The sequence below is a fragment of the Acomys russatus genome, chromosome 13, assembly GCF_903995435.1.
Source record: "Acomys russatus chromosome 13, mAcoRus1.1, whole genome shotgun sequence".
NCBI lineage: Eukaryota > Metazoa > Chordata > Mammalia > Rodentia > Muridae > Acomys > Acomys russatus.
In genome coordinates this window covers 32,695,031-32,721,756 of record NC_067149.1, presented here as the reverse complement: position 1 = coordinate 32,721,756, position 26,726 = coordinate 32,695,031, and the positions used below count along the sequence as shown (strand labels likewise).

The 26,726-nt window shown below is 36.1% G+C and overlaps 1 protein-coding gene across 1 annotated transcript in view; it reads right to left on the bottom strand.

The window, feature by feature from the left end:
- The window catches only part of Cntn6 (contactin 6), a 338,355-nt gene that overhangs the window by 165,699 nt on the left and 145,930 nt on the right, over positions 1–26,726 (bottom strand). The window contains exon 4 of the mRNA XM_051155006.1: positions 22,340–22,515. Coding sequence (XP_051010963.1) covers positions 22,340–22,515 — 176 coding nt within the window. The remainder of the gene's footprint in view (positions 1–22,339; positions 22,516–26,726) is intronic.

Sequence of the window (26,726 nt, the reverse complement as noted above, 5' to 3'; positions counted from 1 at the left end):
AAAAGCTTCTCTTTCTGTCTGCAAATGGTATATAGGCATTTTCACTAAATTGCTTCTCTAAAAAAATCTGCATTGGCTTAAAGATATTTCTGCCCAAAGACAGAGGAATGGCCTCGTTGACCCAAAACAATCGTTATGCCTCAAACCTTGTACATTTATCTTCTAAATTTTTAGTTTAAAGTAATTTTCGCTTAGATCATTCAAACATGAGATTTTTTCCTACTCCTCTAAAGATAAAGCAATTATAATCTACATTTTCAGATATACGTGGAGTTGTCTATATCTGTGTATAAATATCTATGTATGTGGATGTAAATATAATTAACTATAGTTATCTATACATTTATTATAATATATGTGATAAAATTTTACTTAATGCCCAAAAAATTCAGATTTCAGTAGGTATTATTTCAGTAAGTCTTGATAATAACCTTTTAAATAAATATATATATATATATATATATATATATATATATATATATGTGTGTGTACACACACACACATTTGTGTGTGTGTGAGTATGTACACATGAATGCTAGAAGAGTATCAAAGACATAGAAAATTATAAGATGCTCTTTGTAATCTTGTGGCTTCTAGGAATTGAGCTCAGGTCCTTTGCGAGGAGGGCAAGTGCTTTAACTCTGGAGCTATCTCTCTAGCATAGTCAAAATATTTACATATAAGATATTAATTATTATGTATGAATATTATATATACATTGTTCTTCTAGCTGCATAAATATAACAATTACAATTCAGATCATAAACTGTCAAAATCCAACAGCCTGCAAATAGATCCAGAATTTGAGATCATATCAGATTTTTACTATATTCACTTTTTTATTATTTCTTGCTGATTTTAATTTTTCATCAGTCATCGCTCACACTTGAAAGTAGATTTGTGACTAATTTTATAAAAACATGAATTTAAACAAATAAATGTATGTAGTACCCAAATAGTAGCTAATACATTAGCAGGAATGTATATTGTACTTAAATTTTAAATGTAAAAATGAAAATCTTATTTATATATGGTTACATTTTATAAAATATTTTTAATAGCATTCTCATCCCTATTAACTAAATTGAAAAGCATTGGGTGGAGTGGTTACAAGTGTTGTCCCTCTTTTAAGGCTGCCTTTCTGTTATGTTCTAACAAATTCCTTAATCTTTACCTATTTCCATTGATATATCTCTATGGTAATCTTACATTGGAACTCACTTTTTGTTTTTCTGAGTGTTCTAGCAAATGAAACTCAGTGGAAATTTTAGCAGACACTCAGTAGAGACTATCTATCAACACCGGAAAAGCATGTGTTAAAAATACTCTGGGTCAGCTGAGCGGTGGTGGTACACCCCTTTAATCTCAGCACTCAGAGGCAGAGGCAGGCAGATCGTTGTGATTTTGAGGACAGCCTGGTCTACAAAGTGAGTCCAGGACAGCCAAGGCTACACAAAGAAACCCTGTCTCGAAAACCCAAAAGCCAAACCAAACCAAACTAAACCAAACAACAACAACCACAAAAACCTTCTGGGTCTTTTCTACAACCCAAGAGCCAAATCTACTGCCTTGGTTGTTTCTCCTAAAGGACCAGAGGAACATAGCCACATGCCTCTGTTTAGTATACTGATGACTGACTTTACCCTGCAACAATGTATTTACGATAAGAAAAGTTTGCTAACTGCTAGGATCTACCAGTTGGCCCTACAGACTAACAACTCCATCAGTCTTGCATACAGATAACTGACATAGACAAGAGTACTGGTTTCATTTCTGTTGCTGTGATGAAATTTCCTCACAAAAAGCAACGTAGGGAAGAAAGCTGTTTTGTTTTTCAGGTTATAAATCAAAGAAAAGTGAGGAATGACTTAAAACATCTATTAACATCATACCCATAATCAAGAGCAAAGAAAAACAAATATCTTTATGTTCACTTCAGTTCAGCCCCATCTCTACAACTTCATATAGTCCAGGACTGATACACAGGGAATGGTGTTACGCATGGTGGGTTGGGCCTTCCAACACCCCTTAACTTAATCAAGACAAACTCACTCCCATCCGTATGCCCATTGCCACATGATCTGGGCAGTTCTTCATTGATACTCACTTCCCCCATGATTGTAGATAGTGTTAAGCTGACAATTGAAACTAATCATCACACCAAACATTTCTGAGGGAAGGAGTGTCAGTCTCAGCAGGAAAAGGCAGCTTCATCTTAGAGTAGGTAAAACCATATAAGAATACTGTGAGGATCTGGAGCTACAATTATGAAGATGCCAAGTGCAGAAGCAAATGGAGGCAGTTGACTTTCAACAGCCCTCTTATCTACACAAAAATGACACTGGCTTTGTTTGCAATAGCAGTCTTCTTCACCCCACACTTTTCACTAAAAGTATTCATGGATATTCTTTTAATCTCTCACACATAAACCATACACCCTCAGAGCCTGGCCACAGTACCTTGAAGCTTCATGACTCATATGAAACCAAGTTTACCTGAATTAGAACAGTGAAGGAGACATAAATTGGGTGAGTTATTAGATTCTGATCAATGAAAAATCTTATTTTATTGTTAAGCTTTGATGCTTATTACAGAACTTCCACTATCTCCTTTTCTCCATCACCCAACTAAATAGTGACAACAGTACCAAAAATTATCTGGACATATTGATACTGTGGTCTATTATTTATTCGAATCCCAGTCATGTTGTGACAACAAAAATAGTGGATACACAATGAACTTCACCCACAATGCAAAGAAAGGGTAAAAATATTAAATTTTATCAAACAGAATCTAGCAGCCCTGGAATAAGAAAAGTCTTTGTTGTTAACAATATCTCAATCTTAGATATTGCTTTTCCAATACAGCTGTCTGGGGAGTGATTTGTGATAAAACTGACACAGGAAGTACAGAGAGGCACAGATATATAGCTAAATAAATCAGATTAAAATGAAATTGATGGAACAGACTCAAAGGCAGCTCCTCAGTCTCTTTCTCATGTTCAGATGTGGTGTCTCTGTGATGTCTCTGAATTCTTTGTATCTGACTCATTTCACAGGAACAATAAAGAACCTAAGCTACAGCAACCTAGGCAGGGCTGCCATTTTAAAAGTTTGCCTTTAGTTGGCAATCCGATGTTCTCTACAGGAGAAATGTCATGCTGTTGTATAAATCCGGGCTTAATAATTCACTGTAACCAAGTAGTGTCTCATTCTTCCAGGAGGAACAGAACAGGGAAGAATTCCTCAGGGGTTACCACAATGTAGCAAGAGATTGTGGATACAGCAAAAGAAATAGTACCATTTAATTGGAAAGTGAGCTTTATTAAAACTAGCCTACTTATAAATTCAAATGAGACAGCCTCCTGCAGGAAGCCTGAGGAAACAAAGTCAGGCATTTACTTCAGGCTTGGAACGAAAGTAAGTTCCCATGGGATCTAAGGCTTACATGTAAGAAATGAAATTAAAGGAGAACTGGACAAAATAGCCTCATGACTCAGAGCTTCAGAACATGTTCTTATGCATGACACAAATGAACACTTCCAAGGAAATAAGAAATAAATTGACTTTAACAAGTGCTGACTTTGCATGATAAAGTTTCTATATGATAAAAACAATATGAACATGTCAAAATAAATATGTTTACATTCCATGGGATGTATAATAGAAAAATATATCAAGCTCATCTCTAGGAATTACTCTGAAGTTTTCAACCAACGACTGAGCAAAGAACATGACTAGGAAATTTGCCCACTCCTAAACTGACAAGGAACATACAAGAAAAGTCCAATTTTATTAATAAACTAACAAATGCAAAGGAGAGAGACAATAATGTGTCCCTCATTAGATTGCTAAGAATAAATACTAAATAACTAAATATTATATAGACAGAGTAAGAGCAAAACCAAGAGGTGGTGCTGCAAGCAACATTTGTATAGCTAATTTTCAAGGTCTGTTAGACTAAACACACTGACATGTAAAATATATAACATATTTTCCTGAAAAATCCAACTATAGAGTATTTAGAATAAGAATATAAAGAATATAGAATTGTTATTTAACTCTCCAATGCCTTCTAAGAAAATTCATCACCATTTAATTAATGAAATAAATTGTTAAACCAAATGAAGGAATACTAGAAGCCATTTATGAAGAGGAATATATCTCTCTGGACCCAATGATGTCTAAGAACTGGAAATATTTTATATTTATTTCAAGACCTTTCTCTTTTTATAATTTAAATATTTACTTTTAATAATGACTTCATGTGTTCTCTATGGCTCAAAGTAACTTCCCTCTGTAGTACACTTTCTGTTTTAGTCATTTAGCTCAGATATTCCTTAAATAGTATAGAAGCTTCAATCAAGCCAAGACTTTTCTGAAAATGAATTCTTTTTTTTTCTCAAATAACTGTTCATATCTTCATCAAATTAAACAATCCACTTCAACTATTTGTTGGTGGAGCTTGGATGTTCTTCTTGCCATGAAAAATACATGCCATCTGGAACTTTGATTTGATATCTAAGATTTCCCAACGATATCTTCAAGTTCCTCAGCCCCCATAGCAATGTCTCACATGTCTTCATTATTTAACATAAGAATGGTGGACAGCCCTAAAAGCAATTTCATGACTATATTTTGTAAATTATAAAATGTACAAAAAACTTAAGTTAAATTCAAATTCTAAATTAAATGCAATAATAATATAACAAGTAATGTAATAAAGAAACTGAGGTTATATAATAATATATATAATGTAATATATTATATTATATTATATTATATTATATTATATTATATTATATAATTGCACATGCCCTTGATGTTTTTTAATTGTGATGAGGCTAAGACAGAACCACTATCTTTGAAGGTGACCTAAGCTATACAGTGAACCCCAACTAGACCCTTGGCTACATTGTAAGGCTCCATCCCAAGCAAACAATAAAACAGATAAGATAAAAATTAATGACAATGATATCACATAAATTATTTCTTAAGGTATTTTTTTCTTAGAACATGCTTCAAACACAGGACAAAGTGAAAAGGCCACTCTATTGGGCCCTGCTGCCCCCTAGCTTCCTCTAAGGCCTTTCCTCCCTTTTTCCTTCCTACTAGGATTTTGAATGTTTCACTTTCATTCAAACTCCAGTCTTTTAAATACACTGTTCTATTATGAAGTGTTTCTCAAACCCATACTGGATATCACTCATGGAAGACTAAGTACAAACTAGCCTCAAATCTTACATCCATAGCTATGGACTACCATGACAACTGCAGTGTGGTTTTAGAACATTTTCCATCAGAGATAAAGTCTGTTTCACCACTCTGAAATGTAATCTGGTGTTTCCAACTCTTGGCAGCAGTGGTGACAGGTTAATTCTAGTGCACTCTTCCAGTAGCCTGGCAGTCCTCTGCATTCTCACTGATGCAAACCCATTTTACTTCTATGGAAAATGATTAACCTACTCAGCTGGATGACATGGATCTGTAGAGGGGAAGAGTCATTCACTTGGCTCAGCCTAGACCATGATACATAAGAAAGCAGAACAGAAAAATAAGTTCATATGTGAGCTTATACAAGTTCTAAAGAAACAGCCCCCAGGACTTGAGAGTAAAACTGAAACTACAACCTAGTGCAACATTATAATTTCCTGGTGGTTTGTTTTACCACAATGTAACACCATGAGCACAGATATTACAAAAGATACTTAATACTAGGTGGCCCTCAATGTTCATCTACAGAAAAGAATCTCATTCATCTTCAGCTTTAGTTCCTGGGTTCTCAATAAAAAATCTTTCCAGTTTTTTAGAGTTTCTTCAGGTTATTTATTAAACTTTTTATGCTGTTAGAGTACATAGAATCCATCCTTCATCATCCATATAGCTAAAAAAGATTAATAATGTGCTTCCTTTACAAAGCCTAATACCTCTGGCACAGTAGTGTCTGACATTTGGTAATACCCAAATAAGAAGGAAAAAATGTAGAAATACATGACAGTACCACTATAATACAATGTTCCTTAAAGTTTTGCATCCTTAAATTGAAGTAGGAGGAAAGCTATGCAATTTTTTTTTCGATGAAATACAATGCATTGGTTTTAACAACAAGAAGAAAAAGAAATTAGCAGCCAGGTATGATGGCACCACATTTAACTCTAGCAATTGAGAGGCAGAGGCAGACAGAACTCTCCAAGTCCAAAGCTCTACATAGATGATTTCAGGCTGGTCAAGTCCATTTAGTGAGATACTGTCTTTACAAAGCTAAAGCAAACAATCAAACAAATTATACTAAATAATGTAGAGATGCGGCTATGTATAAACCATAAATACAGAATAAAAAAACCACAAATATGTTTACTCTGACATAATCATATAAAAACTTTAAACAAAAGTAACATAAGCTCAAATATATAGCCACAAATTGCATCTCCAGGATTAGATAGTAACTTACTAACAGGGGATATGGAGCCTGAATTAGCCCTCTCCTGTACCCAGGCAAGACTTCCAGTGGAGGGATTGGGATACCAACCCTACCAAAAAAAAAAAAAAAAAAAAAACCTTGGTCTATAATTTGTCTTGCCTATAAGATGTGGCTGGGGTAAAGGTGGCATAGAAATTGTGGGGTTAGCCAACAAATTACTGTTCCAGCTTGAGACTCATGCCACAAAAAGGAATCCACCCCTAACACTTCCTGGAGAGCTAGGAACCAGAATGTGAGTAGCTCAATGATCTAGCAAATGTGACTGGCAAACAAAACAAAACATAAAACAAAAACAAAAAATGTCAATTAAATAATTTCTCTTTGATACTCATAGATTGGAAACAAGCCCAATTGTCATCAGAGAGGCTTCATCCAGCCACTGATGGAAACAATGCAGAGACCCGCAGCCACCAAAACTCTGGGAATCATGCAGAAGAGGCTGGGACCATAGGAGAAGGAGAGAATTGTGTGAGCCAGAAGGGTCAAGGACACCACACACTCACACACACGAACATACACACACACACACACACACACACACATGCACACGCACATGCACACACAAAATCAACTAACCTGAACTCATAGGGACCCACAGAGACCAACCTGTCAACCAGGAAATCTGCATAGGACTGATTGAGGCCTGCGTTTTTTGACTACTTTTGGGACCCTTTTCCTAATCCTGGCTTGCCTTGTCCAGCCTTAGTATGGAGGGAGGTGTCCAGTTTTACTACAACTTGATATCTCATGATTGGTTGATAACTATGGGAGGCCGGCTTTTTTCTGAAGAGTAAAGAAGAAAGCATGGATGGCCAGGGTGGGAGGTAGGAGGGTGGGGATGAGGGGTGGGAGGGTCGGAGTCGGGGTTGGGTGTCAGGGTGGGTGGGTGGGTGGGGGTGTAACTGGGAGATGAAGAAGGAGGGGAAACCTTAAACTGCAGTGAGGATGTCAAAACATAATAAAAGAGAGAAGCAGGGTGCCCATCCACTGCTGGAGAAAAGAAAGTAGTTTTGTTCCCTATAGATAGCACAGTGGAATAACTCTTGGTTTTAACAATTTGTTGTAGTTCAGAATAACTAACTGAGTAAGAACATTTTGACCTGCGATTTACACATTGTTTACATATATTCAGCTACAATAATTACCAAGTAACAGTATCCAGATTTAATATTAAAACAGTATTAAAAAAATAAAAACAAACATAAAAGGCTGGCTAATACAAAAGAGTTTGTCTAGGTTATAAAATACAAAGAATAGGCTAGAATCGTTAAGATTTTTGTACAGATGAAAAAAAATCTAATGGTGAATGATAACTGAGTTAGTGAAGGAAAGATTCTGTATTTCTACATTCTCTGGGCTTTAATGTTTCAGGATTATATTTGAGAAAGCAACTCTGGTTATACTCAACTGAAACTCACATAGCCAGTAAATATGGCAGAGGACTGGTCATGTCTCTGGCATTGTAGGAATGAGTGTGTGAAGATTTGGTAAAGATTGCTAAGGAGATAGGAGCTGAAAAGAAAGAAAGGGGGATATAAAAATATAGAGGGAGAATAGAACAAAAGGTACATTATTGAATCTACTCCTCATCTCAAGGCCCTAATTGTTACTCACAAATTAGATTATTTTTTTAATTCAGTGGTATTGAATTTTGTGTATTGATGCAAATCATGCTCGTGTCTAAAATAAGTCTAATTTTATCACAAGAATCTGTACTCTAGGTCTAATAGATAGATATGACTCTACAGACATATGAGGTAAAATAGTTAAATAGGGTCTTCAGAAACAGAATATGGCATTTAAAGAAGTTTTTATTATTCTAAAGTTTCTCTGACAACAAGTTAACTCCTGGCAACACCCAGCCTGCTTCAAAGAACACGAGCTTCAAAGAACCTCCTTATGGAGTTGGCTTACAATATGGCAAATGAGCCACTGGGCAAAATGTCCTCATTTCTGCCACAGACAGAATTTTGCCTAAAAATAGGCAAGTTTAGATGGAGCCAGAGTCAATGACCTAACTCTGCCAAGACAGAGTAAGCAAGTCCACAATAGTTTCTGCCTTGCAAATATGTTTGTCAGATATATTGAGCCAGAAGGCTGAAGATGATATTCCAGTGTTATAGTGGGTGTTGAATGAGTGTTCAGGCAGTAAACTGACTCAGCCATTTTTTTCATTTTGGAAGGTGCTAACCCGCACTCTGGGTTCACTCAAGTATTTAAGTTTTATCCCTTTTCAAGTCTCTGATGGGTATGAATACGAGATAGTTTGGCTTTCAATTAAGCTTAGTAGGTTAGGGGTTAAGATGTTTTTAGGTCAAGATAGATATTTTAAGTTAATAGATGTGAGATATGATAAATAGGATTATCCATTCATAAATTTAGACCCACCAAGATAAGAAAGATGTTTACTTCAAGTTTGCCAAATACAAGTGGCCAACTCACTATGAATTTAACATTTATATAATTCCTCTTTGCCTTATGGTTCTTTCTGCTGTATGTAGCTTATTTTACTCATGTGAAATAATATAAATGTATATGTTAAAATGAAACATAATAATTTTTTTTTCAAAAAAATAGATTGGCTTTTAGTTTTTGTAAGCCCAGAGAAACATTTCATCTTCTAGGAAAATTTTGACCTGAGTTCTGGTACAGAATGCAGTGTTCTAAGTAGATGAGCATTGGGTAAGATGAGCTGCCTTAGGAAATCTTGTTTTATAATGCTTTACATATACAGGGAGAAAAGGGTCATAGAGTCAGCAACGGCAATGTCCAAGTGTAAGTTTTTGGTGGGTGTTCATGGAGAATCATATCCTTCACTCCTGCTTTAAAAATGTGAAGCTGAGGAGAGATGGTTTATTGAAGAGCATACCTCTGACATTTTCTCCTGTTAATGGTAGAAACAGAGGTGGCATAGAGAGGAGGCAGCTAGACTTACGGGTTGGAATGAGGGGCCTGTTAGAACATCTGCTGCTGGGAAATGCCATATAAGGCCAAAGTTGGGTTCAAAGCTTGACTACTGTTACCAATCATCATCAGGCTCAAAGTCCTGGTTCTGTTGCTCTCTTGCTGTGAACATTTCAGCAAGCTAGGGCATGGCTGTGTCTGGCACTTGGCTGACCGCATACCTATTAACTTTTATGAATAGTAATACTTACACTGACACAATAGTCACAGTTCTCAGCCAGTGAGGCTTACCAAATACCTGTCATAAATTTTATGTGTGATCTCGATACTTTTTGTTCCTTGTCAAATAAAGTGGGTAACCTTGTAAAGGGATACCGAGAGCTGTACAAAAACAGAGAGCCTTGCAAAAGGCTCAGAGAGAGCTGGAAATGGGTGTTGACTTCCAGCACAGTTACTTGCATTTGATCAAAAATAATCACTTTTACTTAAACCTGATGAAATAATTAAAATAAATCCTTTGTGCTCAAGGGATAGAGCTCAGTAAAAACGGTAGTAATTTGTTTGTTTGGGATTTCTGAAAGAATTAAGAAAAGGTTATATAATCTCCACTCATAAACAAACAGAATTGATTTATGCAAAACAACTCATTAATATGTATGTGAAAATAGATCTGGACTACACAGTTCTCACAAAGGGGCAAAATATTCAGCAATTGTCTTGTTAAATCAGGGCTATAGATTTAAGCTCCTTCTCATTTGCATTTTCTGTCTTGAGTGGAAACATTGCCTAGGAGGGCTGTATTTCTGAGATGGGATTACAGTTTGGAAACCTATTGCTTTGGCAAATGTTCAAGTGTTGATCTTTATTCCATAGCATTGAATGGCTTTGCTTATTTTTTTAATTGAGAATGCAGTTATATGGGGGGAGAAGCACAAACATGAATAGTACACAATGACCTCATTGCTTTTGCTTTGCTTCCTAAGGAGACTTAGCTCAATAAAAACACATTGTTGAGATGGACAGATAGGGTTGTTGAAGGGTCATTCTAGAATCCAAAAATGCAGGTTACAATTTCTTTTTCCACTGGCTATAGTAGGCCTTCCTGCAGCATCTCTCATTGACCCTTGGCTAATTCAGGTAATAGACTTTTTCCAGGTTGTGGCCTATAGCATCTCTTGATGATACCATCTACCACCACAGTCCTGTATTAATCTTGGCAACATCAGTGTCACTGGAAAGATTTAAATGTCTAACGTTAGGCTAGTTGATTCAGAAATTGTTGTGGAAGTGAGTGGCCAGGAATAATCATATATCCTATAATTTCATAAGCACTATTTAGAGATGATTATGGAAGTATAGTTAAAACACGAGAATGCCAAAACTAAATCACAGTTTATTTTTTTATTGATCTATCATAACATTCCTATACTTTTATAAACAAAATTTTTGTCATTAGTAAAACTAATGTTATAACAAGAACTTTATTTTTATATGGCAATCTCGAGAATTAAAAAGATTTCCTTTTGAAAATATATTTAAGATTGGCTGAGTTTTTAGCTTTTGTATTATGAGTATTTTGCATTAGTGCATAAATGTGTTCCAGATGATTATGTGGTGTCTACAGAGGGCAGAAGAGGGCATCAGGTCTCCTAGGACTGTAGCTATAGATAGCCTCTGTGAGCCTATGGGTGCTGGTAAACAAATCTGGGATGTCTGTAAGAGCAGTAAGTGTTCTTTACTACCAAGAAAACACTCCAGTCCTTTTAATTAATTAAAACAGTCCACTCCTTTTAATTAAAAACAACAATTATAAACCTGATGTTTTGATGAGGATTCTTTTAAAGACAGATATAAAAACCTAGAAGTCATGCCCAGCTTCACAGAACTTAAAAGTTTGCTGTAACTGATATATATATATTTGGGATACAGAATGTCTGCCTTCCCTGAACATCCATCTTGGATACAGGAAGGAACTGGCCTCACAAAAAGTACACAAGAATTGACCAAGATGAACACTCATCCTAGTTTTCTGCAACAGGTCAGCATAAAATCTGGATTTAGTTACTGCCTGGAGTTTTCTCCCTATATAATGCATCTATAATTCATGAGCAAAGTGAACATTAGAGTCCCTTGATTGGATGACTTTAGCAAATCAGTCCCATTAGGTGGACTTCAGAGGGCCATTCTATGACACTGTAAAAGCTACAGCCTGAGTTTAGTAAGATGCTCAAGCAAAAGTCACAATACTTTATGGAAAATCAGCCGTGCACATAGCTGGCAAGTTTCTTAGCAAATACTATGTAAAAGACTTAATTAGTACCTAATAAGTGTTAATGAGGTATTTTCTTTTCAGCTGTGTGTGTTATTCACATATGAATGCATGTATTCTCATATGTATGTAGGAACATATATGAATATATGTGGAGCCTCATCATTCTTTTAACTTAATCATATACAGAACTTCTAAAGTCTTGTCTAGCTAGTCTCCCTAGCAGAATCTCAAGGGCCCCCTGGTTTCTGCCTTACCAGTCTGGAGTTATAGGTATGCTGCCACGCCCACCTGACATTCACTGGGGACCTAAAACTCCACTCCTCTTGTTCATGTGCTAAGTGCTGAAACCAGGTAGCAATCTTTCCAGCCTATGAACATTAATATATAACAAATACTTTGTATGAGGACTCACAGAAAGTACTTCTCTCAGGTTTGATGGCCAAACTTATTTTGTCCATTGAAGTCAATGAGTAATATATACCAAATTTACCCTACTTTAACATTAGAAAGATCAAGTTTGTCTGGGTGTGATAACATACTCCTGAATCCTAGCAATCAGGGAGAAAGGTGAATAGATCTCTGTGTGTTTAAGGATAGCTTGCTTTACTAAGTAAGTTCCATGCCAGCAGGGACTACAAAGTGAGACTCAGTCTTAAAAATACAAAAATCTTACCTTGGTTAGCAGAGAGGAGTTACAAAGGTGTGTATTTTTATTTTATCCTCCATTTATTCTGTTCTGTTTTGGTCCTCATTGGATTTAGCTTATAACTTAAGGCATGCTTTTCCTTGACCCATATCAGCTATTGTAGTGGCTCTCAGATACTAAGACTTCAGAATTAAGGTGATCTGTCAAATGTGTCCTTTCCACCTTTGCGAATGGTATAGCTATAGTGTTAGCACTCAGGAAACAGAGGCCAAAATGCTATAAGCCCAAGCTATAAAGCAAATTCAAGGCCAACCTAAACTATGTGACCGTTAAAAGAACAAAGAAAGAACAACAACAAAGAAATAATAACAACATAGTGTAAGGGCTATGAAATCTGGAGGCACAGCTGAGTAGTTAAGGTCTACAGGATAATCACAGATTCATGTGTTTGAAACATACCTTAGCAATGAGCCCCCGTGCGGGGCATTTGCATGAACACAGGCAAATATGACAAAGGAAAAAATGTAGGAAAGTAAAAAGCAGATTTTAGCAAGAATAAACACTTGATTCTTTTCAACTCTGTGGGACCTCAAAAAAAAAAAGACTATATTTTAAATATAAATACTGGTTCCATTCAATTTCTACAGACACAAAATGCACCAATATTTCTTGTAGGAATAGATTATTCCTTTGTATATGCCGTAAACTATGGATGAAAATCATTAAAATTAAATCTTTCTGTACTGATATTGAATAGGCTATTTTTATTTTTATTATTTCTAAACAAGTCAAAACAAGAGTCCTTATGAAACGTTTATATTATATTATATTATATTAGGTACTCAGAAAAATTTAAAGATGACTCACAGTATACAAAAGGATACAGGTTATAAAACAACATTATATCCTTATACATAAAAGACTTCAGTATGAACAGATTTGGGTATTTTGAAAGTACCCCGTGAATACTGAGGAATGGTTTATATATATATATATATGTATGTGTGTGTGTGTGTATATAAATGTATGTGCATGTACATGTGTGTTTGGATAATTATATATCAATGATACATGATTATATATAAATTATAGCTATATTAAATATATGAATATATTACATATGTAATATTCAGTATTACAGCATATATAAATTAATTTCAGGTGCACTACAGCTTTAAATAACATGTGTAAGACAATTATTATAGAAACTGCTTTCAGGACTGTAGGACAGAAGATTTTTATAAATTTATCAACCCATGTAGGAAAAGAGAAATAAATTGGACTAAATTGATTTTCGGTGGTTCTGTTTATCAGAAACATAATTAACAGAATAAAAAGATAAGTTACACAGTTGGAGATGTGTTCTTTATCTATAACAATAGCAGTTGTATTATCTAGAATCAATTACTGTAAAAATAGTCGATAGAAAAATAGGAAGCATCATCAAGAATCAGAACAAAATATTGTCAATAAGACTATATATATTAATAAAATAATAAAGTATAAGAGTTTAGTATTGCCCTTGCTTGTTTGGTTTGATATAGAGACTTTAAACACACACACAAGCACACACACACACACACACACACACACACACACACACACACACAGCTTGAGGCAGATAAGAATGTGAATTTTGCTTCAATATTCTGAACACTAGAATTACAGCCTTTGCCACCTGGCCCAGCTAGCATTCTGATTAAAAATGTCATATACATACTAATACTCTGAGACTTTGTTTTATGTATAAACAATAGAAAAGTGTATACAGGAACATATGTAAGGATACATAGGTGTCAGAGTTAATACTGACTATCACTTTGCTGAGATTTAGATCTGATCACTAAGAAATGTACGTCTGGATAGATCTGGGAGGAAACACCTACCTTAGCTGGGGCAGCACCATTCCATGAGTTGGAATCCTAGACTTCATACAAAGGAGAAGTAAGCTGAGCATCTCTAATTCCCAACTGTGGATGAATGTGATCAGTTGCTCAGGCTTTGGCTCCACCATACCTTCCGCACCATGCTAGACTATAGCCTCAAACTTTGAGCCTAAATAATCTCTTATTTCCTCAAATTGCTTTTGTTGGGTCACAGCAAAGAGAAAAGTAACTAGTACAGGAGATAATGTTTATACACGTATTATATTTTTTTCACTTAAAATCAATTAAACTTAAAATTTTAGCTGTCTAATGGGTCAATCTTTAATATATATTATCTAGTCTTAAATTATATAAAGGAAAAAATAATGGTTGGGTGTTCAGCTTAATGGGTAATATACTTGCAACCTAATACGAAGGCCTGGGTGTGCATCATCAGAGCCCATATAAAGCCAGTCATGGTAGCCAACATCTAACACTCCAGTCCTCTTCCTAAAAGGTGCTGTCTGAGACATGATATTTCCTCAAGGCCTATGACATCAAACAATAAAGCAAAGAGAGATGGGAGAAGAGAATTGGGACCAAGGTTGTCCTCATCCTCTGACCTCCATATACAAGGACACACACATACACACACACACACACACACACACACACACACACACTCATCGTACAGAGTGAACACACCATAAGCATGTAAACACTTATCATATACACACAGAAAAGGGCTTTTCTAGAATCATAACTCACAAATTCTTAACTGTCAACTAAGAAAGGGCTAATCTTTCAAGAAGGAAGGAGGAGGAAGCATTAGAAGGAGATAGGTACAGAGAAGTTGCCTGTAGGCATAAGGTTAGTGTGTAATTCAAATTCTGATTTCTGGACTACCAATATGTAGCTACCATCCTTGTTCTGAAAATCTCCTGTCTCAATGTTGTATAAAAATGCGTCCCAATTATCCCCTGATATGCCAATAAAGCAGCTTGCAGACAATCATCGAGTATGGAAGAGAATAGGCATGTACTTCCTGCCAGCCAGGGAAAGAGGAATTAAGAAAGTAGGGGATTCGGACACAGGCAGAGGTCCAGGAGACATCATGACAGGAGCTGGAGCCGGAAAGCTACAAAAGTGCAAGTATCTCTGGGAAGTATGCTGCAAGGAAACCATATTATCATAGAGGGTTAAAGATAGAGTTAATACTGCCTAGGATTGTGCTGTGAAGCTTGTTGAAATAATATAATGAAGTTTCAATTATTTCTGAAATAGCTGAGTTAAGAGAAAAATTAGGAAACAAACACAGTTTTATAAAAATAACATTAACAGTTGTCCCAGGTGCCAGTAATATTCTATTTCTATATTTCTCTTAGTAAGGTGTCATTGAGTGTAATATCTATTCATGGTTTTTGCATTTTCTGTACATATTATATTTCATAAGAATATAGTATATAAATTAATAATTTGAAGCAAACAAAACTTTTTCACAGGATTCTTTTAAATATATTTTGTGTAGTTGTTTTTTAAACAGCAGATCCTAATTTAGATAATATTGGATACACATTCAAAACAAATTCCAAGAAATGATTTATCCTATCCTTTAATGCAAATGTACCCTTTCACCAGTCCGAAGAGCAACTTTATCCCAAGATGTGGACATGACTCTACCAAAGCCATTTGTCCGATGGTGTCAGCAAGCCTGTTTCTGCTTCTTGTTTCTTATGCAGCTTTATAAATAAGAAACTCTTAGTTTTGACAAGATGAATCTCTTATTTTGTAATATTTTTCTCTCCCACCAAGACTCTTAGCCCATGCAGCTTAAATGTGCAATTTTATTCAAATGGACCAAAAAGATTAGGCCCTACTGAACATAAGTAGAGGAAGGCATTGGAAGAGGCTGAATTTTTTTTAAAGTATGATTTTTGATAAGACACATAAATAGATTTCCAACAGTGATGATATGGGGGAAAATGAGGCTAACACATTGGATAATCTACATTCCTGTTGATTTTCAAGATAAATATGATAGGAGCTAGCTGTAATTCAATGGTGCCACTCTCCCAGACCATTTGTTTAAGATGTGAATTATTTTTAAAAGCAATTTTTTCTCTTTAATATACCAACTGGCAGTAATGTTATTATAGCATTAAAATAAATTTATAACACTAAATCCATTTTATATCATAGTGCCCTTCATCTTGGTAACGAAAAGCAAAGCTAATTTGTCAACTTCCTTTCACTTAAGAAATTATAAACATTTTTAATGTATATGTTTATGTCATTTTCTTCTACAAATGATGTTTAAGGGCATTTTTTATTTTCATAGATAATTAAGCATGTATTACCCACTTAATACACACTTTACAATTACTAGAATCTGTGATTTCCAAATGCACTTTTGAGAGTTATTTTTGAAAAGTTCTATTCCCGGGACTTAATTTGTTTTCCAGATATAAACATACTTTATCACCATCAGGATCATGTGTATTTTGGGCTCATTTCAATGACATTTAGTATTTCTCATCTCCCAAAATGCTTTTCATTTTTATTTATCAATGTGAGTGTCCTCCAGTTAAGGAAATAATGAGGCACATAATTTTCAAGTTCACGAGTACCTTGAAATCCTTCTGTAAATAGTAAAAGACCTTCATATTAAGACTTTTATCCACTATGATATAATTCTTTATTCTTTTAAATGAGTACCTATATGAATGTGCATTTTGGAGGGTATGTGTGCTTATATGGAAGTCATAGTAAGCTGAATCACCATTTTTTTCAGGCATTCTGCAGCTTTACTTGCCAAAACCTCACTAAGCATCCTTGCCTGATTGTCCAGCAAACCCTGGCGATCATTCTGTCTCTCTTTCTTTAATGTCATCCTGCTATTTTTTTTCCTACATGGCCCCAAAGTTTGAATTCTGCTTCTCATGCTTGGAAGGCAAAGCTTTACATATTATGCTACTTTCTCAGGCCAGATTCTCAGTGATTCATGAGAATCCTACTTTCAAAATAAATACACACTATAAACAAAATAGGAAGATATACAGATGACAGACTCAGAGCCTGAATAGTTTGAATGACCTCGGGCAAATAACCTAGTTGTATCACCTCAAATTTCTCTATCTGCAAATTATGGTTTAGAATAGTTTATAGGTTCAAAATATTGATGAATGACATGGTGTATATAAACCTTTTCCATTCCTCTGGAAAAAAATGATGATGGTTATAAATTCCTACATGTTTATGGTGCTTTAAAATGAGCTGTCATTACATGTTAAACTTGAAGCATTCAAAATCAGTCTTGCAATATGATGCAGAATTCTTTAAGCTTACATTTTAAGTTAAATGAACTAAAGACTGGAACACCCCTAAACATGTATAACTTTAGTGTTAGTAATTTTAATATATAAAGCTAACGTAGCCAAGGAACTCTATGATGAATTTCAAATTGCCATTAATGAGAAACTTCAAAATTCTGGACATGGTTTAAATACTTGGTGTTAGAATGAATAATAAAATACAAATCTTAGCCTGTTAACAATACAGGTCTAGCCTTCTGCCTACCTTTCCATATTCATCTCACAGCAGCCTAACACTTGTCCCTGTCCTCTGCTCTGTATGTATTAAATATCTGGTCCTCTATTAGCCTTATATGAAGTGGACAATGTCATCCCCTTCATTTTATACATGAATTATCATTGTGTACAAAGTCATATTGAATGCATAATGATCTTCCCAAACAGTCATTTTGCCTTGATGCCTATGTCCACTGCATTGTACTTGACTTTCCTAGGTCTCCTCAGAATCTCGGTCTCGCTAAATTATCCCATTGCATAAAGAGGAAGCATTTTTTCCAGGAGTAAGCCAGAACAGCAGTTGTTTCCTAACGCCAGCTTCTGTCCCTTCCACCATGAGCACCTCTTTCTGTGCCTACTTGCTTCTTTTTAAATAAGTGGTCCTGTTCACACTTTATTTAGTTACTGTATTTAAAACAAAAACCTGTATTTCAATGCTCAAATCAAATCACATCTCCTTTAGGGAGTATTCTTTATTCTTTCTCCAAACTTACCTACATCTTGATCAGGATAGTGCTTAGTTACCTTAAGTCCACCTCTTATTTCACCTTGTAAAAAGGTTTAAGGCAGCCAGAGTGGAGGAGGTGTGAATCTTATATTCTTTTTTTCTGGGATTGACTATTGATCATGTCTATTGAGCAGGCAAAGCCACTCTTTCTGTACATCCGAAATAAGAATTTTGATCCTATCAGAGGGTTGACTATAAGAAATAAGATAATCAATTTACCTAAAATGTTTCAAAAGTATCTGCTATGTATAGGCAGTTTACTTGCTTTTTGTTTTGTTTAGAACTCTTCTCCTTTTTAAAAATTTTTTAATTAATTTATTCTTGTTACATCTCAATGGTTATCCTATCCCTTGCATCCTCCCATTCTTCCCTCCCTCCCATTTTCCCCTTATTCCCCAACCCTATGACTGTTCCTGAGGGGGATTTCCTCTTAGAACTCTTCTTAAGGCATCATTTGTTTGCTCTGTTAAAACAGAAGGCACGTGCCTTGATTAATTTTACTTCATCTTTAAAGCCTAGCACCATGCTTAATACAAATAAGACCTAGTATGTCCAAATGGTGGACAGATGAATAAATGTAGAGTCAGGTAGAAGAATTTTCAAGCTGCCTTCCATTCTGCACTAAGAGAAGAGATATATTTGAACTATCAACTATGACTAAATACAAAATGCATCAGAATCAAAAAGTTTGATCCATGACTTTCATGCTATCTGTCTATGATTTTGTTATCAGACTTCTATATAATAAAAGCCTCCTAAACATATCTTAGTGGAATTATGGGTTTCTTCCTAAGCACCTATCTCAGTTTCTCAGGGACAATACTTTAAATGGCAGAGACAAATTGCAGTGCTCTCTCGGAAGTACGTATGTACAGAGTAATTCGTTAACATACACATGAAAGAAGGAAATCTGCATACACCATTTGACACGAAGGTCCTTGAGAAATAAAAGAAAACTCAAAGCAGCTACATGTGAACTAAGGACCCAAGCTGGAGCTATCGTGCAGGAATTCTAGAATGAATGACAAGCGGTAATAAGATACAGAATTTCCTTTTCAGTTAAGCTTGAGTGGCATTAGGGTGGAGTTAACTAAGAATATTGCCTGAGTACAGAATAGACTAGAATCCTACGCTAAGGAAAGTTTGTCAGGGACTTTTGTGATCAGATAATTTAAAGCATGCCTTAAAGACAGAAAAGTAAATGACTGGTTAAAGGCAAAGTCACATTTGACCTATTTTCATAATAGGTAACTTGTTTTACACATAGGCCACATTATCAGGGAAGTTTCCTGTTGAGATAAATCATAAGGTTAAGAATTATAGGCAATATGTAAAAATAAACAGGGTGTATCATCAGATTGCCAATACCAAGATAAAAGTTATAAACAAAAGCCATCAGTTACCTAATATATACCTGCAGAATCTCATATGGATAACTTAGGGTAAGACACAGTGTATATGAATTTATTGTTTCTGAAGGCCAAAGCAGTGCTACAAGCAACTACCAAAAGACAGTTAACAAAAGAGTTCAAACAGTTTCATGTTGGTATACAACTTAATTCAAACTTAGAGAGGTTTGTATGAGTGAGGCTTCTGGGCAAATTTATGACATGTAGGAAAATCAAATATCCAAAGATCTTATTGTGAAGGTTCCTGCCTAGCTTAGGACTCCTTAAAGGGGGCAGAGATTTATATGAATAAGATTAATTGTGTCTCATGTACAAATGTCTCAAAATAAATAAATACAATTGTAGGAAAAAAGAGCTAAAAATGGTCACAGGTTAACTTCTTACTAGCTTGACTGCTTAGACTTAGCTGTGTCGATAAAACATGTTGGAAAGTAATAATGAAGTTTTCAAAAATAATTCTGAAAAAAAGAAAGTCAATTAAATTTATGAAAGAGATGAACTGAGGGGAAGCTCACTTGAAGAAGACAGAAATGGGGAATAATAGAGCAAGGGCAGGTACGTCTGCTGTTGCCCAGGGTACGTGTTGTTCTCTGGAGAGACCCGGGAACTAAACACACAGAGGGGAAAGCTGAGTAGCTGGAACAGGATTGTGCTTCAGGGACCACAACACCAACTCCAAGGTTATCACACAGCTTACTGTTTTTTTTTAATTTATTAATTTATTCTTGTTACATCTCAATGGTTATCCCATCCCTTGTATCCTCCCATTCCTCCCTCCCTCCCATTTTCCTCTTATTCCCCTCCCCTATGACTGTTCCTGAGGGGGATTACCTCCCCCTGTATATTCTCATAGGGTATCAAGTCTCTTCTTGGCAACCTGCTGTCCTTCCTCTGAGTGCCACCAGGTCTTCCCCACCAGGGGACATGTTTTACAAGTGATCATCTACAAAATACATTGCACCATTTCAAACTGAAACACAGAGGAGGGCAGCTCCCAAGAATCACGTGGATGGTGTTACAAAAGGGTCTTTACTTTTAAACATAATGATAGTGGATTTTATACAGTAATCTCAGGTTTCATGAATAAATATAATTAAATTAATATGTCTTTACCAACAATATACTCTGAGAAAAGCCAGATTAGTTTTTTTGGAAAACTAGGTGCAAGTGTTTCTTTAAGTCAAATTGAAAAAAAAAAAAAAAAAAAAAAAAAAAAAGAGAGAGACCTTAAATTATTTAAAGCATTTTTAAAAGTGCAATCAACTGAGAAAAAGGATTACATAGCTATAGAGAGCACAACGCAATATTTTCAGATGTAGATACTTAGCATTTATTTAATTTGCTTGTGTGCTTGTGCCTTTTTGAGATAGTCTCAGCACCCAAGCAACAGTGCAATAGGAGTACGTCACTATGCTAGGACCAGATGTTTGACAAGAAACTTAGTAGAAATTCAGAAGCATTACAATTAATACATGTTTTATGGAATTTCTTTTCTAATTTGTCAGTGTGCAATCTAATTCCAATGGCCAAGGGATATCTGCTTTCCAAACAGGAGAGACAATGATTGTTATTATCCTGTTATTATCCTTAACAGCTGTACATTTCTTTAGTATATGTGCTATACTTTTCTCACTGTTGTATTTTCAAGTAATTCTCCAATACAGAAACCAACTGCAATGATTATTGATTTATATTAATACAAAAGCAGGGATATTGCCCAAACATTGACCTGCATGTACCCTGGGATCTCTGGTGCAGTACAGACTTGGGTTCATGATAATGGGGAATAGACCCAATTATTAATCCATATATCTGTAGATGACAAATGTTCCTTTGCAGGGTGGAATAGAACACACATTTCTAAACAAAACCTATCAATTAGGGTTTTTTTGAAGTTATAGACAGCTCAGACATTTCCATGAGCCCCAAACAGAAGGAGCTAACATTCTAGTTCCCTGACTTATCTAAGTGCAGGGAGCCATGCCGGAGGGAAATGCAAGCCTTCTGTTTTGTCCAGGTTGTGAGATATAATTACTCTCAAGCAAGGCTTTCACTGAATCCAATATGAAGCATTTTAATCCCTAGAAACACTATATATAAAGGATATAAGAAGCAGTGTCTATTGTTCATCTACTAATGTCCCCAAATGTCACAAAGGTAATTACTTGGATGACATTTATGTGATACAGCTGGACATTGTTACAGTTAATATAAAGGCTGCCTGTGGCAACCACTTTATTTCCACCTACATCTCACTGTGGGTGTGTGATCGCTGTTCCTGGAGAAACACCCGCCTGGCCCAGATGACACCACTGCCCTGGGGTTTCTTTCCATGCAATTCACACTAATACTTTATTCAAAAGAAAAAAAGAGAGGGTAGCGATATATTTATGCAGTCTTAATGCTGGCATGTGGCCCTTTTAGGGATGATTCTAGGAATACTTCACAATATACAATTTCAAAAATATTCTACACTTAAAAAACAGATTTTCATTATTCTCAGGAAACTAGATTTACAAAATGCACAACCAGGACTTTTTATACATATAATACTCCATTTAACTTAAATGAACAGTTTACTGACAAAGCTGTCTTTTTAGCCCAACATAGATATATCACTAGACTATATTCTAAGATATATTGAGTATGGATTTTTCGACAAACTTACATGCAAACTGTAGTTTTGCTTTCCTACTCAGAATGGTGCCCACAGGATTGGTGGCCAAACACTGGTAGGTGCCAATATCTTGATCTGTGCGGGGGCTGCTGATGGCCAAACTGCCTCCATCCAGCCTATAGTGGTAAGTCATGCTGAAGTCAATGTCTGTGCCATTCTGTTTCCACCTTCAAGGAGAAAATAAAAAGTAAAGTTACATTTGTAATACGAAGAACTGTATGTTTATCATAAAAATGATATGATTTGTATTCCGATAAGAATAAAGATAAATAAACAAAAACAAGACAAAACACATGATTACCTGTGGGGTGATCTCAATAGTTTCATGAAGGATAACAGTGTTTGGCTTTTGTATGTAGTACAAGGGCTTGAACCTAGGTCCTCACACACTCTGCCTGTGTGCTGTACCACTGGACTGCATCTTCACCCTCATTTTAATTTTTAAAAATTTTAACATATGTTCTTACTAGGTGTCTGATCTGACTCCAAATACACCCTGAAGCCCATATGGGTATTGAACTTGAAATCCTTTTGTATTACTCTCCCACAAGCTGCGATTAGAGGCTTATGCTACCAGGCCTGAGAAATACAACTCTTCTGGGGTCAGTGATATGAATTGGTATGTTCCTTGGAAGCTTTCTACCATTTATATGTTATAAACCCTCACTCACATGAAACCAGAAGGGCAGCAGACCTCCTAACATGAGAAATAAAAATTAGGCTTCAGCCAATAATTCTGACATATATTTCTTTAGAGACTTTTCAAAATAATGTATACCATACCTGAATCCCCACAGCTGACACTGTAAAACTGAATGTCAGAAATGGTTTAGAAACAGAAACCCAAGAAAGGTACATTCCCCCCAGCATAAAGAATGCCAGCAAGGGTTTGACAACACCCATTCAAGGCTGATAACAAAACAATAATAGCCTGAAAGTTTCAGGATATGATTGTCTTTGTGAGTCTGCCACTTGGAAAGTTAATTACTATGAAAATATTTCAGTGGTAGTTAAGGAAGCCAACCTAAAATTATATGCTAGCAAAACAAATGCAGCTTGAGAGCTTTATTTTAAGAGGCTGAATTCTCTCAGCTTAGCTATTGGTCAACAGTCTTTGAGTGCATCGACCATCTATCTGTAAACGGACATTAGCACTATTTGGAAGGAGGCACAAATATCTTTAGAAGACTCCACTCGGTCATTTCAAGATCCTTGAATATGCATCCACCACCTCTTAGAAGAGTCACTTCTCTCATTGGGCACCTCCCAACATCATATTTTAAATTATCAATGTTGCACATTAATGAGATATATATATATACCTCAAAGCTGTAAGTCATATGTTGTCTTCTAAAGCATTTATGGAAATAAGAATTTAGGAATAATGACTCACATAACTAGCACCCGTAGAGGTGGGATAATATTGCATAACCTCTCCTCACTGAGTGTTGGGGTCATGGCTGAAGGCCGATGACAGAGGGCAGATTAGGACAAACCCAGTCATTCAGTATTGCTTTTACACTAAATTGGTGTTTTCACAAACACAACCCCTAAACACAGACATATCTGTATATTGAAGTGTTAGGTTTAAGAGTGCACAGTTGTCAGGATCAAAATGACAGCGAGTGAGTTCTGATGTTTACGGTTAGTGAAAACTCAGCAGGAACCTGCTGTGCATGATCTCATTGATGGCATGTGTCTCTGGGGAAAAGTAAGTCCCTTTGGTTAGGGTTTCAGGAAGCGATTTCTGAATTGAGAACTTTATCCTTAGCTTTAAAATATAAGGGCGAGGGAAACAATGAAAGACTGTCTGCTTCTTTTACTGTCTCCACGTTTTAGGGCAGTAATTCTCAAGCTTCCTAACGCTGAGACCCTTTAATACAGTTCCTCATGCTGTGGTGACCCATACACATAAAATTATTTTTGTTGCTACTTAATAACTGCAATCTTGTTACTCTTATGAACTGTAATGAAAATATCTGTGTTTTCCAATGGTCTTAGGTGACTCCTGTGAAAGGGTTGGTTGACCTCCAAAGGGATGGAGACCCACAGGTTGAGAACCACTGCTTTAGATTAATTTGTCCTGAACTCACTGCCAAATGGACTCTTCCTACATAGTATATGTAGTATTCACACCACATTCCTAAGGGCATATGATAGTGAAAATACATTTTGTTAGGGTGGATAATTGTGAGAAAAGAGTGACATTCTGCAAAGTTATTCTGGATATCTTTGATTTGGGGTGTGGCACTGTGACAGATTCATTGGAGAAAGTCTGACTAATGCTTACTAAAATGGAAAAAAATGCAGAATTAGGTAATCCCCTGAACTAATAAAGATATGGAGTGATGGGTCAAATATCAATTCAGTCATGGGATTTGAGCCAATCTGTCAAATTTAAAGTGATTTCCCCACGTTCTGTATGCGACAACTTCTTTGTAATAAAACAAAAATGACAGTCATAAAAAAAATCTATCTATCCACCTTGGGTTTTCTGCAGTTTTTTCAAAAGTAATGTATACATCCTGCTTCTTCTCCGAGCTCTTAGGACAGAGAATGCAGGAAACTTCTCTTCCTCTGGCCTGTCTTAAGATGCCAATATTCCCCTTGGACTCAGTGTAAACCTGTCTTTCATAATTTGCTTACAAGGTGTGATCTCAGACCCTCGTGTTCACTATCATTTTCAAAGAGAAGGGTATACCATACTTAGTTTGCCAGCTCTCTTTAACTTTGGAATCAATCAGTGAAATAACTGCTGTCATCATTACATGCTCCTAATTAAGCACAGTAATTGTTTTTTCAACACAAACTCAAAGTTGTTGGCTTAGCTGCAGCAAATGAATTCTTCACAGTAGCCCTGCAATCATTCTAATCACTATGGTACAATGATTATAATACTGCGCATATAGATCAGGAGTTCAGCTCTGGATGTGGGTTTTATCCTAATTAATATGCTTAAATAAATGGAGAAATAGTTCCACTTCATTCATGTGATTGTCAGACACACTTCACTGACATGATTATACATCCAAGGGAATTGTTCTATGATAAAAAATAGAAAACACACGTTGGATGCATGTTTTTAAGCATAGGAACTAATACATTGGTTCTAGGAGGTGTGATGAATTTGAACTGGAATCGGATCCTTTTACTGGGGAATTTCATTCATAGCTATTTGAGACCTAACTGGAAAATAAGGATGGGGGACTCTATTTGATAACATGCACATTCATGCATTGTGTGTGTGTGTGTGTGTGTGTATGCGTGTGTGTGTGTGTGTGTGTGTGTGTGTGTGTGTGAGAGAGAGAGAGAGAGAGAGAGAGAGAGAGAGAGAGAGAGAGAGAGAGAGAGAGAGAGAGAGAGAGAGAGAGAGAGAGAGGTCTAACAAATTGGTTCTCTGCTTTGAGCACTTTTTTGTGTGAATGTAAAAAGTAAATAAAAGAGATTTATTCATTGTGGCAACATGTGGAAGAGGAACAGAACTTTAGTCAGTCCCTCCAAGTTTATCTGTGAGGTTCTAAGATGATATTTATGAGTTTTTTCTTTTTTTTTTTAATTTATTAAGATTACATCCTGACTGTTATCCCCTCACTTGTATCTTCCTGTTCCAACCTTCCCTCCCTCTTCCGCCCTACTCCCCTCCCATAGACCTCTGTCAGAAGAAGACCTCCTCCCCCACCATATGACCACAGCACATCAGTTCTCATCCAGATAGCCTGCTTCCCCTTCCTCTGAGTGCTGCTGGGCCTCCCACCAAGGGGAACACCAGAATTCACGTCAGAGGCCGTTCCTGCTCTCCCCACAACCGTGGAGAATGATCCATCCGTTGTCTAGATCTGAACAGGAGATCTAGGTTCACTGCATTCATTGTCCTTGGTTGGTTTAGCAGTTTTGCAAGGCCCCCTGAGTCCACGTGCATTGGCATTGATGGTCTCCATGTGGGGCTCCTGAATCCGACCTATTTCTGGGCCTAGTCCCAGATCCCTGGAGGAGGACACCAAAATCTACATTCTAAGTATGTCTGTTGTTTGTACTACAGAATAAATTGGAGAATCTTGACTCCATGGAAAAAGTCCTCTTGTCTGTGCTGTCATTACTGTCCTGTGAATCCTTGTGTCCATCCATTATAAAACTTTCATGATGTGTATGCTGCTTGGTCTCAGGAAGTCATTAACAGTATGAAGCAGAGAAATACATGAAGAGAGAGTGACATCTCCTGGGAAGTGAAAACTTTCAAAGGACATCCCTTTGGGGCTAGTGTCCAACTACAAGTATGTATATACCATGTGAGTCTTTCTGGGTCTGGGTTAACTCACTTAGGACGATCATTTCTAGTTCCATCCATTTGCCTGCAAATTGCAGGATTTTCTTGTTTTTA